Genomic DNA, 13,511 nt, shown 5'->3' with positions numbered 1-13,511 from the left:
CTTGGAGGTGCACAAGTATGCCTTCTTGCTTAGAATAGCAGATCCGAGCTGTGAAAGTGTAACAGATCAAAAGACAAGCAAGCTCAGCACCCTGAAATAGCCGTGTAATATGACACAGCAGCCGTGGGTCAGGTTCCAGGAGTCATTCCTCCACATTAGCCAGGGCCACCGAGGGGAATTATACCAATCTGCATGTCGGGGGAAGGGGAGGAAACAAGAACATGGCATTAACCATTTATTGTTCAAGATCTGGAGGCTGAAGGGCTCCTCCTGTGACATTCATCATTGTCGGAGGCTACTGTAAGTATGGGTTCTCAATACCCACCCTAACTGCACAGTAAAATGAGCCGTGACCTCACATGCCCCTCTAAAATCCTACGATCAGCTGCAGCATGTTCCTGAGGGTGACTGGCTTAACCCTTCCCCTTACATGTATGAGTAGTGGTCTATGTATGACTGGCTAACCTGGCAGAGCAGCGCTCACTCGCTACATCTAATCATGTAATCCTTTATAATCTCCGCAATGGACACATCTTGTACTAGAATGTTTCACTAGGCACAAAGCCAAAGCTATTCATCATCCTCTACTTAAAGGGTAACTCCATTTCTCTAGCCATTCTGAGTGGATGAATCAATAATGGGTTTTACTGGATTATACATAAAGAACGATGGATTCATCTCAAGGGCTGGATCTTCACATATTTTGGACATTGATCTTCCTGCGGGCCGACAGTTTCCTTGCGCTTTTACAAGGGGATTGGGTTTAAACGAATTAGGTTTTAGGTGGTGAGCACTTAAAGATGGCTGCACCCACCTCCCCCTATACAGATAAGGAGGGCAGAGACAAAGGAAGTGATTCGTCATTGCTTTTGTGCCTTGTTTCTGATATAAAAATGCTTTTATTAGCAACTTTATTTGCATCATATTCAATATTTAAAGAGTTACTCTCATCTCCAAGATCCTATCCCAATATGCAGTAGGTGTAATAATAATAATATTAGCAAATACCTCCAATTAGAAATGTAATATAGTTTTTCTCATTCTGATGTCTCTTTCCTCATGTGCAGGACCTTAGGTATCCATGGTAATGACCACTGATATAGTGATAGTTAGCTAGTCGCTAGAGGTTGTAACCATGGATACCTAAGGTCCTGCAATGCCTGCACATAAGGAAAGAGACATAGCGAAATCAGAAGAACTAAGCTACATTTCTAAATTTGGGGTATTTGCTAATATTATTATTATTACACCTATTACATATTGGGATAGGATCTTGGAGATGGGAATATCCCTTTAATGCTCATTTGTTTTTAAAGTTCTTTTCACTTGGTTTTATTTGTTTTGTTTTCATTTGGCATTATGATGGTGATGGTTGTGATTTTCCCAATGTTTTACCCCAATTTATCATCTTCAGCAAAATCTGTGCACAGTTGTACTTCAGTTGGAGTACAAAATCTGTTCAATGTATTTATTTTTTTACTTGGCTTTGTTGAGGACCAACATGTCACATTTTTACTCTAGAAGAATTTATGGCCAGCTCATCAAACCTTTTTGGAATCCATTTTCAGGAATTTGACGCAAAATCTGCCAGTACAAAAAGTGAAATAAGAGACGAGTTTAAAAAAAACTAACAAAAAAAACATAGAACACCGCAAATGAATTGCAGCCAAAGATTTAAAGGACACCTGCCATGTTTTAAAATGCTATTAACCTGCAGATAGAGGGTTAATCAACAGGTAAATAGTGTTATACTTCTTCCTGGCCGACTTACTGAACTCGTGGCCACCGGGAGGAAATGTACTTTTCTCCTCCTGGGAGTCACTGGCTTTCAATCATAGAGGCTGTGACGATGCGGCTTCACACACAGGTCAGTTAGTTTTCCATCCAATGTGTATTGGGGTGTCCCGACATCTACTGTCAGGGAAAAGAACAGCCGGGTATGTAAGATTTCAACATGTCCCTTTTATTTTGCTGGGAGAAGCTTATGTCCACTCCCAAATAAGAGTATATGCACACTCCGTCGAGGTGAGAATGCACGTGTATGGAGGGGTCCGGAAGAATAGATGTCAGCCAAATGAGCATTCGGCAGAAGGTTTTTGACCACCTTTAGTTAGGCAGCTCCTACAACAAAAGATAACAAAACTATTGCTTACCAGGGCTTCAGCCGGCACACAATGTCCTCAATATCCTGCCGAATCTCATATGTGGACTCCAAGCGGAAGAGGTTAAAATTTCGAAGGAGGTAGTCATGCAGGGTAAGAAACTGGAGATTCAACTTTGGCAATGCCAAACACCCTAAAGAAGAAAGCCATAGTATAACATAGTTTACAGGAGACAAAAACTGTGACCGACTCAGGAAACTATGGACAGTATGGGTCAAAGTGATTGGTTGAAAGTACAGCTCCAACTTTATAGCCCCTTTTAATTACTATTACTATTAGGGAATTACTTAGTGAGCACTTCTCTTCTCAGTTATTGAGCTCACGCCCTGTACAAATGGGAGTCCATCTGGTAATAGTGGAGTTTGCCCTGACTCTGTTGGTGGCACTAGGAGCGCAGCAGCAAGAGATGGATTAGGGAGCAGAGCCTGCCCTGACTCTTCTGGTGGCACTGGAAGCGAAGCAGCCAGGAGGTGGATTAGGGAGTGGAGAGTGCCCTGACTCTGCTGGTGGCAACTGGGAGAGCAGCAGCAAAAGATGGATTAGGGAGTGGAGCCTGCCCTGACTCTTCTGGTGGCACTGGGAGAACAGCAGCGAGGAGATGGATTAGGAAGTAGAGAGTGCCCTGACTCTGCTGGTGGCACTGGGAGCGCAGCAGCGAGGAGATGGATTAAGGAGTGGAGCCTGCCCTGACTCTGCTGGTGGCACTGGGAGCGCAGCAGCAAGGAGATGGATTAGGGAGTGGAGAGTGCCCTGACTCTGCTGGTGGCACTGGGAACGCATCAGCGAGGAGATGGATTAGAGAGTGGAGAGTGCCCCGACTCTGCTGGTGGAACTAGGAGCGCAGAAGCGAGGAGGTGGATTAGGGAGTGGAGAGTGCCCTGACTCTGTTGTTGGCACTGGGAGCGCAGCAGCGAGGAGATGGATTTGGGAATGGAGAGTGCCCTGACTCTGCGGGTGGCACTGGGACAACAGCAGTGAGGAGATGGATTAGGGAGTGGAGCGTGCCCTGACTCTGCTGGTGGCACTGGGAGAGCAGAAAAGAGGAGATGGATTAGGGAGTGGAGAGTGCCCTGACTCTGCTGGTGGCACTAGGAGCACAGCAGCGAGGAGATGGATTAGGGAGTAGAGAGTGCCCTGACTCTGCTGGGGGTACTGGGAGCACAGCAGCGAGGAGATGGATTAGGGAGTGGAGAGTGCCCTGACTCTGCTGGTGGCACTGGGAGCGCAGCAGCGAGGAGACGGATTAAGAAGTGGAGAGTGCCCTGACTCTGCTGGTGGCACTGGGAGCGCAGCAGCAAAGTGATGGATTAGAGAGTGCCCTGACTCTGCTGGTGGCACTGGGAGCGCAGCAGCGAGGAGGTGGATTAGGGAGTTCTTCGCTCTTCTGCCGGTTACTAAATGTAACCTGGCAATTGCTCTAACTGATGTCAGATGCAGTAAGCAGCTGTATGTAATGCATGAATTTGGTAACTGAAGCGTTAAAGTGTTAAGTGCTGGAAGAGCTAGAAGTCACATCCGTGTAAGCTGCCCAGGGCAGCATGGCTGACACAAGATTACATTTCAAAGCTGGAGTTATATTGGTGGTTTTTGCGATATTAGAGCTTATTACTGCAATGAAAATGAGGCTTGAATATCAGTTTATGGCCTCACCTTCCCCAGAATAGTACTCCGTGGGCACAATGTTCTCATCCCAGATGATCTTCTCTGTGGGATACAAGGGCATCTGGTTCAGCTGCTGGATTTGGGAGATCCGTCGCTCGTGACGGGATACCTGCACGATGGGAAGACAGAACAGGTCATGCAGGAGCTCGGCACGTGGCATTGTCTGCAGGACAGCACCATTCTGAGGATTAAGACCTATGGATTCCAGCCATATGGTCAAAACATTTGTTAATAGCTATCTATTACTTTGAGAGGGATTTAGGGGCCTTTTTGCAAACAAATACAATTTACATTTAAACGTGAAGTTGTCCTGTGAGCGTAGACTGGTATAGAGCATCAACCCTTTAGCGAGCTGGCCATTTTTCATTTTCCCTTTTCATCTTGCAAGAGGCAAAAAATTGTGATTTTGTGTTTTTATTAGCAACACTTTGGGAGCTTCACTGCTTTTTATTCCATTTTTATTTAGATGGAAATTAGTTGCCCAAAACCAAAAATGCTATTTTTTTTTAAATATTTTTAAAGGAAATCTGTCACCAGATTGTTTTTGCTACCCCATGATGCAGGGGCAGAGACCTGATTAATCTCCTGCTGATATAACAGTGATTGTATCAAAACTACAGCAAGCAGCCCAGTAAGTGACACATAACTGGAATCAGGGTATCCGGCTCTACATTATGCTGCTCTCAGATTAAGGGACAAAATCCCAGTTAACAGATTCTCTTAAAGGCCTTCACAGAGGAGGATAAATCATATGCTATTTTCCTAGTTCTGAAACTATTATGTTCATTGTTTACATTTTTATTTTATAAATGGGAAGGAGTGATTTAAACTTTTACATTCGGGCAGGTATAAAAAGCTTTTGTTTGTGTGTGCATTGTATATATTACACACACAGTGCTGTGCAAAATTTTAGCCAAGTGTGGGAAAAAATGCTGCAAAGTATTAATGGTTTAAAAAAATAAAAGTGTAAATAGTTTATTTTTATTAATTAGCAAAATGAATGAACAAAAGAGAAATCTGAATCACATCAATACTTGGTGTGACTGCTGTTTGCCTTCAAAACAGTATCAATTCTTCTAGATACTGGGAGATTGTTACAAACATCTTGGAGAACTAACCACCGATCTTCTGTGGATGTAGTCTGTGCCAATCCCTCTGTCCCTTCATCCCAGACAGACTTGATGATGTGAGATCGGGGCTCTGTGGGGGCCGTATCATATAGTTCTTAGTGACATTGGCTGGATGTGACATAGTTCTTAGTGACATTGGCTGGATGTTTGGGGTCATTTTCCAGCTGCAGAATAAATTTGGACCCAGACGCCTCCCTGATGGTTTTGCATGAATGATAAGTATCTGCCTGCAATTCTCAACATTGGGGGCACCATTATTCTTGCCCAAATCCATTTATTGAAATTGCAATGACCCTCAGTCCACAAAGTTGCTCATTTCTTGATGCTTCTTCAAAAGAGCTTGGACAGCACATCTGGAAACCCCAGTCTGCTTAGAAATCTCTGCCTGGGAGAGACCTTGCTGATGCAGTATAACTACCTTGTGTCTTGTTGCTGGGCTCAATCTTGCTGTGGTGTATTATCTGTGTCATGATACTGTCTTCTACAACCTCACCTTTGTGGCAGAGTCTGGCTGTTCCTCACCAGCCTACAAACATACATAATCTTTGGCTTTGTGCAAGTGTACTCGTTACACCAAATTTGACTTTGATTTCTCTTTTGTTCATTCGCTTTCACTTTGTTAATTGATAAAAAATAAACTATTAACACTTCTAATTTTACAGCAGTCTTACTCTGCAGCATTTTGTACATTAACAGAAAAAAAATTAACTGGAGTATAAGTTGGCATGCGTGCAAAATAGGAGCATGTTCACACTGCTCAATTAAACAGACAGAACCCAAGACAGAAACAAAACAAACATATACCCTGCTGTAAGTAATGAAGTAAAAGCAATAGTGCATATAAATAAGGTAGGGTATTTGGTAAGCACAAGTTTTGACATAAAAAAAAAAAGTAAAAGCCATCCCACAAGCGTCAAGGTGTACCCAAATCGGGATGGTCCTAACCTTTAGTATTAAAAGGTTACCATGTGTCATAGTGATGTCAGTGTGAATAAGGGCATAGCAGGACCAGGTCCTGAATGGATACCCAGCAATGGGAAGCTATATAAACGTTATGTCCAGCTCAGGTTTTAATTCTAGAGGTTAGGACGGTCCCGGCTGCGTCACCTTGGCGCTGGTGGGATGGCTTTTATGCTTTTTTTTTTATATATATAAAAAACGGTGTTTACTAAGTACCTATATTATTTATATGCAATATTGTTTTTACTTATTTACTTACAGCAGGGTTACATGCTCATTTTGTTTCTGTCTTGGGTTTTAGCATTTTGTCTATACCTGCCTACAACTTTTGCACAGTACAAAGAGAAGGCCGCATAGCTCCGATGCTTTGGAGAATGATTGACGTGTAGTTTTTTCTGCCCTCACTCACTTTTCTCAGTACTTCTTTCTCAGGACGCATTGTACATCTGCTCACATGTAAATGCAGGTTGGACTGACACCTAGTGGCCAATTTAAAAGCTACACTGGAGATCAAATACCAAGATAAATGATGAAAAAAGAGCCCTGCCATAAATAATGACAGTCACGTAAATGCCATGACTGTCCTGAAAACAAGGTATAACATTTTATTAAATAAAATGTTATTTTTAGAACTATTATAGATGCAAAATTGGCGAACCAAGATGGCACGGGACTTCTTCACTCCCAGGAGGCCACGTTCTGAATATCGGTGCTGCTCTGACAGCGGGCTTTAACAAGCATCACCCTGAATCCCGCCTATTGTCGCTCCTGTCACGTGTCATGACAGCCAGTGGTCTACAGAATCAGTGAATGTGCATAGCGGTATCAGAGCGCCAATAACAGGGCAAAAATTAGATTAAAATAACTGGTTTATTAACACACAACGCGTTTCGGTGGACAAGGCCACCTTCATCAGGTGTGACAAGCAACAAGCAAATGATCCTTATATACACTTGACCAGGTATGCAATTGCTCCAGAGGGGCGGATCTAAATACACAGTGGTACCTCTATATTAACCCTTCTAGTTCATTTATGCCCAATAGAGTAAACAGGATTTTTATAAATTAGTACCTAATAAAACTAATAGGGTTCTCATAGATAGGATTCGCAGTATAAAAACTTGCGAATCCTATAATCATAATACTTAATAGGATATATTGTTATGTAACCCCCTATATTTTATATTATAAAAAATTACATACAACATAGAACAATATATGAATATAAAATTACAGTCACCAGAAAAAGGAAGGGGAAAAGGGGTAGGAGAGGAACCAAAAGCTCCCCTGCTGTTTATATCATTGAAAATAAAAAAATATAATAATAAAAAAAATAAAAAAAAATACAATTTTAATTAAAAAAAAAAAAATTTTTTTTTTTTTTGTAAAAAATATAATAAAATTACTAAAACATAAAAACAATTATTTAAAAAGTTGTCTTTTCTATATTAAGGTTCAAACCCTCAGGAGACAGAGTTCCCATTTTGAAAATCCAATAATTTTTGCGTGTAATAAGGCGATTTAATCTATGACGATGTGTATCAACTATATGATCAATGATAGCTAGTTTTAGGTTATTAGGATTTTTCTGATGTTCTTTTAAGAAATGATTAGAAACGCTATGTAAAGGAAAGGCGTTTCTAATATTTTGGCGGTTTATTTGGAGTGTATTTCCTGGATAGTGCGGCCAATGTATTTCAGATATATCACATATGAGGACTGACATGTAAGTCTAAAGCAGATGGGATATATCTCTCCAGTGACCGCAGAGACGAATGTTTTGGCTCCGTTATCAATGGATTGACAGCATAAGCATTTAGGAACATTACATTTATAACATCCATTGCTACTACTAGGAGATAAATTTAAATGGTTCGGTCTTCTACCAATGGTTGTGTTGCTGGGGGCTATATAATTTCTTAGATTTTTACTCCGCCGATATGTGACATGTGGGGAAATTCTGGTAAATGACCAGTCAATACCGGATCGCTCCTTAAAATGAACCAGTATTTTATTAATAAACTAGATAATGCTCGCGTAGGTTTACCATAGGTAGTAATCAGATTTAAACTAAAGTCATCGCTTGGTTCTTGACTGGTATTCTTAGATTTATTAATACACAAGTTCTGTGATAAGGATCTAGTTTTGGAGAAAGCATCCTTTAATAATTTCCGGGGGTATCCCTTAGCTTTAAAGCGTTTTTGTAAAACTTTAGATTCCAGAAAAAAATCTGAATCATGTGTACAATTTTTTCTGACACGCCAATATTGACCGTATGGAATATTTCTAATCCAGCTGGGCAAACGGCCACTGTCAAATTCAAGATAGCTATTTACATCCACTTCCTTGAAGTGGGTAGATGTAGATATTTTACCCGAATTGTCTATATTTATCTGAAGATCGAGATATTGGATATTACTCTCGGATATGGTAGAGGTAAAGGAAAGACCCCAGTCATTGGTATTTAATTCATCAATACATTTGGCAGCCTCTACAGTATTCCCCCTCCATATAATAAATAAGTCATCTATAAAGCGGCGGTACATAATGATGGGTTTATCGGCGCCGAGGGATTGCGCGATGTGGACAGACTCGAATGCCCCCATATATAGATTTGCATAACTTGGGGCAAACCTCGTCCCCATCGAGCAGCCCCTCAGCTGCCGATACATCTCCCCCTCAAAAGAGAATACATTGTTCTCAAGAATGAAAGTTATACCCCTCAATAGAAAATTTTTTTGGGATTCCTGTAAATTTGGGTCCTCATCTAGGAATATTTTAATTGCCTGTAAACCCAATACATGTGTGATATTGGAATAAAGAGAGCTTATATCGAGTGTAATAAGAAGACAGCCTGGAAGAGGGGGTAATTCTCTCAACAGTCTAATTAAATGTGTGGAATCCTTTAAATGAGAATCTAAGGATAAAACGTACTTCTGTAAAAAAAGATCAATATAGTGGGATAAGTTGGATGTTAGAATTGATTCCAGAAATAATAGGACGTCCAGGGGGTTAAATTTATCTTTATGAATTTTGGGTAAAAAATAAAAATAAGGGACTTTGAATTTTTAATGTCTAAAAAGGATTTTTCTTTTTTTATTGAGGAAGCCAGCTGTAGAGGCCCCGGCTACAAGTCATTTGTACTCCAAAAAAATGGTTACAGATGGGTCTGCTTCTAATTTCATGTAATAGTTTGAGTCGTCTAAGATTCTGAGGCCCTCCTTGATGTACCAGCCCCTGTTCATTATCACAGTCCCCCCTCCCTTATCTGCTCTCTTTATAATTATCTCTTTATTATCCTGAAGGGTTTTTAATGCACATTTCTCTTGGTAGCTCAAATTATTTACTTTTTTAGAAATTGGGGGGAATGTCCTAAGGTCCCTCAAAATTAATTGTTGGAAAGTTTCAAGGTGTAAACCTTTATGATGTAATGGATAAAAATTGTTTTTCCCCTTCACATTTACATGAGTGAAAGGGTCCAACAATGGGGGACCTGATGGTGTGTTGGATTCTTGGGTGGAGGGGAATACCGATAAAGTTGAACTAGTAGGATGCGATTTTCTCTTATCTTCCAATAGAAAATGCCTTTTTAGTGTCAATTTCCTTATAAATTCATTTAAATCACAAAACAAAGTGAAATTAGTAAATGGGTCAGCTGGACAGAAAGATAATCCTCGACCTAACAAGGATCGTTCAGCTTCAGATAGCACATAGCTAGAAATATTAAAAATACCCCCACAACCGATAGGGGTTTCTATCTGCAGGAAATTTATGTCCAGGTTCATTGGCAAGATTCATTTTCTTTATATTTGAATTGTGTCTTAATTTCGGCATTTGAACTATTTTTGTTGTTGAAACCTCAGGTTTTTCCACTCCCTCTACATCCCCTAAATTTCTCTTTCGTTTTGCACAGCGACCGGGGACCACGTGAAAAAAAAATAGATTTTTGTGTACTCACCGTAAAATCTCTTTCTCTTAGCCTCCAATTGGGGGACACAGGACCATGGGTGTTATGCTGCTGTCCACTAGGAGGCGACACTATGCATAATCTGAAAAAGGTTAACCGTGGCTCCTCCTCTGCAGTATACACCCCTGGACGGCATCAGCCTTCTCCAGTTTTGTGTAAAAGCATTAGGAGGAACATAACATGGATAACATAACCATGCCTATAAGAAGGCAACTATGTACGAGCTCAAAAAAAAAACAATATGAGAACTCAACATAACAAGGGCCCGGAAAGGGCAACAGGGTGGGAGGGGTGTCCCCCAATTAGAGGCTAAGAGAAAGAGATTTTACGGTGAGTACACAAAAATCTCCTTTACTCTGTCGCCTCATTGGGGGACACAGGACCATGGGACGTCCCAAAGCAGTCCCTGGGTGGGAAGCAATGGACAAATATTGTGTACACAGGCCCCTACAATTGGGGTACCGCCGCCTGCAGAACACGTCTACCCAGGCTCGCGTCTGCTGAGGACTGGGTATGAACCCTGTAGTGTTTGGTAAACGTGTGTAGGCTAGTCCAGGTGGCTGCCTTACACACTTGTTGTGCCAAAGCCTGGTGCCGAATGGCCTAGGAGGCCCCTACTGCACGTGTAGAGTGTGCCGTAATACCTGCTGGAAGAGGAGAATTTTTGAGGCGGTAGGCCTCTTGTATGGTGGATTTGATCCACCTGGCAAGGGTAGCTTTGGAAGCTGGCAGACCCTTGCGGCCAACTTCCAGAAGAAGGAAAAGAGAATCAGACTTCCGGAAGGGCGCAGTCTTAGACACATAGATACTTAATGCCCTGACAAGGTCAAGCGTATGCAGAGCCTTCTCCACTCTATGAACCGGGGCCGGACAGAGGGATGGCAGTGAAATTTCCTCATTGAGGTGGAAGTTGGACACAACCTTCGGAAGGAAGGATGGGACCGTACGGAGAACTACCTTGTCCTGGTAAAAAGCCAGGAAGGGCCGTCTGCAGGAGAGTGCTGTCAGTTCAGACACCCAGCGTAGCGAGGTGATTGCCACCAGGAAAACCACTTTCTGGGATAGAAGGCAGAGTGGGACTTCCCTAAGGGGTTCAAATGGTGTTTCCTGCAATGCTGTCAGCACCAGGTTGAGGTCCCACGTTTCTAGTGGTCGTCTGTAGGGGAGAACCAATCGGGAAACCCCCTGAAGAAATGTCCTTACTTGCGGCTTGTTAGCAATGCACCTCTGAAAAAGCACTGAGAGAGCTGACACCTGGCTCTTAAGGGAGGCCAGGGACAATCTGGCCTCCAGGCCCGATTGGAGAAACCCAAGTACCCTGGGGAGGGAATAAGGGAATGGGGTCTGGCCACGAGATTCTCACCAGGTAAAGAAGGCTTTCCAGGTACGGTAATAAATCTTAGCAGAGGTTGAGGTTGGCTTCCGTGCCCTGATCATGGTTCCAATGACGTCCGGCAAGAACCCTGACTGGGTTAGAACCCAGGTCTCAATGGCCACACCGTCAAATTGAGGGCCCCTGAGTTCTGGTGGTAGAACGGGCCTTGTGACAGAAGATCCGGGCGGTCGGGGAGATGCCAGGGGACGTCTGCTGTGAGCTGTACGATGTCGGCGTACAATGTACGTCTGGGCCAGTCCGGTGCGATTAGGATGGTTGGAACTCCCTCTTGCTTGATCTTCCTCACCACTCTGGATATCAGGGGGAGAGGTGGAAAAATGTACAGAAGCTGGAACTGGGTCCAGTCCTGAACCAGGGCGTCCGCTCCTAGCGTCCGTGGGTCGTGTGTTCTGGCCATGAAGTTGGAGACCTTGGCATTAAAGTGGGATGCCATTAGGTCCACGTCTGGAGTCCCCCAGCGATGGCAGATCTGTCGAAAAACTTCGGGATGGAGAGACCACTCTCCCGAGTCCATTCCTTGCCGGCTGAGGAAGTCTGCTTCCCAGTTGTCCACACCCGGAATGTGGACCGCAAAGAGAACCGAACCGGTGTCTTCCGCCCAGTGGAGAATGTGTGTCACTTCTCGCATCGCCTGGGCACTGCGGGTCCCCCCTTGGTGATTCACATATGCCACGGCCGTGGCATTGTCCGACTGTACTCTGATGTGAGAGGCTGCTAGTAAGTGATGTAAGGTTCTCAATGCCAGGAGGATGGCACGAATTTCCAAGATGTTGATGCGCATGGTCGCTTCCGCTGGGGACCACTTGCCCTGAGCTCTGTGGTGTAGGTGCACCGCACCCCAACCCGTCAGGCTCGCGGTGGTGGTCAGAACCTTCCATTGACCCGTGAGAAAGGATTTCCCCTTTGTTAGTGAGGTTGGCTTGAGCCACCAGTGCAGGGACCTCCTGGTTGACGACGTCAGCTGGAACTCCCTGTCGAGAGAAAAAGGGTTCCTGTCCCATGACTTGAGAATGGCTAGTTGGAGAGGCCTGAGGTGAAGCTGGGCAAATGGGACCGCTTCTATTGCCACCACCATCCTGCCAAGGACTCTCATGGCAAACCGGAGAGATCGAGGGGGTTTTCGGAGCAGAGTACGAACTCCTAGACAGAGAGGCAGTGCCTTGTCCTTGGGAAAGAGCACTAGACCCCTGAAGGTGTTGAATAGCATTCCCAGGAAGGTCAGAGACTGACTCGGGGTTGGTGATGACTTTTGTAGGTTGACTAACCAGCCCAGGCGACTCAGAGTGTAGATTGTGATTGAGAAGCTGAGCTCGCAGTCCTTGAAGGTGGGAGCCTTGATAAGGAGATCGTCTAGGTATGGAACGACTACTATGCCTCTGGAGTGCAGGACGTCCATGGTGGCTACCATGACTTTGGTAACCACTCTGGGAGCCGTGGCGAGTCCGAACGGGAGAGCCACAAACTGGTAGTGGTCCTGGTCAATTGCGAACCTGAGAAATCTCTGATGGGCGGGTGCAACTGGTATATGCAGGTATGCGTCTTGTATGTCTATGGAGGCGAGAAATTCTCCCTTTTCCATGGACGCAATGATGGACCGAAGGGACTCCATGTGGAAGTGACGTACCCGTACATATATTTGTTGAGCTGTTTTAGGTCCAGTATGGGCCGTACGTCGCCTCCTTTCTTGGGGACTACGAATAAATTGGAGTAGAACCCTCGGAAGCGCTCTGCCGCAGGGACCGGTACTATGACTCCTGCTTGAAGAAGCGAGAAGACCACTTAGCGGAAGGCACGAGCCTTGGCTGGCGGTTTTGGGGGAACAGAAAGAAAGTCTGTTTGGTGGGTTGGGAGTAAACTCTATCTTGTATCCCGAAGACACTAGTTCCCTGACCCACCTGTCTTCTGTAATAGGTAGCCAGAATTGATGAAAGAGCAAAAGTCGGCCGCCTACAGGTGGGGTGTCTTCCGGAGTCCGTGAGTCATGATGAGGAGGAAGTCTGAGATTTTCCTCCTTTGAACTTTGACTGGCCTGCTTTTGACTGCCAGGTCTTGTCCGACTTTTGCGTCGACCGCGAGTTGTCCCTGCGTGGGGAGCGGTTGCTATTTTGTGCTGGCCGCGAGACGGACCAGCCCGAAGAGTTCCGAAAGGATCAGAATCGAGTTTGGTTACGCTTCTTGTAAGTGCGTTTGGGTTTCAGTTTGGGGAGAGAGGTACTCTTACCCCCGGTGGCGTT

At 44.1% G+C, this 13,511-nt stretch overlaps 1 protein-coding gene across 1 annotated transcript in view; it reads right to left on the bottom strand.

Annotated features, from left to right (window-relative positions):
- The window catches only part of AQR (aquarius intron-binding spliceosomal factor), a 102,712-nt gene that overhangs the window by 62,092 nt on the left and 27,109 nt on the right, over nucleotides 1-13,511 (bottom strand). Inside the window, exons 15-16 of the mRNA XM_073639035.1 lie at nucleotides 3,813-3,933; nucleotides 2,154-2,295 (exon numbers count right to left, since the gene is read on the bottom strand). Of these exons, the coding sequence (XP_073495136.1) occupies nucleotides 2,154-2,295; nucleotides 3,813-3,933 (263 nt within the window). The remainder of the gene's footprint in view (nucleotides 1-2,153; nucleotides 2,296-3,812; nucleotides 3,934-13,511) is intronic.

The sequence above is a fragment of the Phyllobates terribilis genome, unplaced genomic scaffold (assembly GCF_046119375.1).
Source record: "Phyllobates terribilis strain yellow unplaced genomic scaffold, ASM4611937v1 Scaffold_7__3_contigs__length_470593459, whole genome shotgun sequence".
Lineage (NCBI taxonomy): Eukaryota > Metazoa > Chordata > Amphibia > Anura > Dendrobatidae > Phyllobates > Phyllobates terribilis.
The sequence above is the reverse complement of the archived record's forward strand: the minus strand, read 5'-3'. Positions and strand labels throughout refer to the sequence as shown.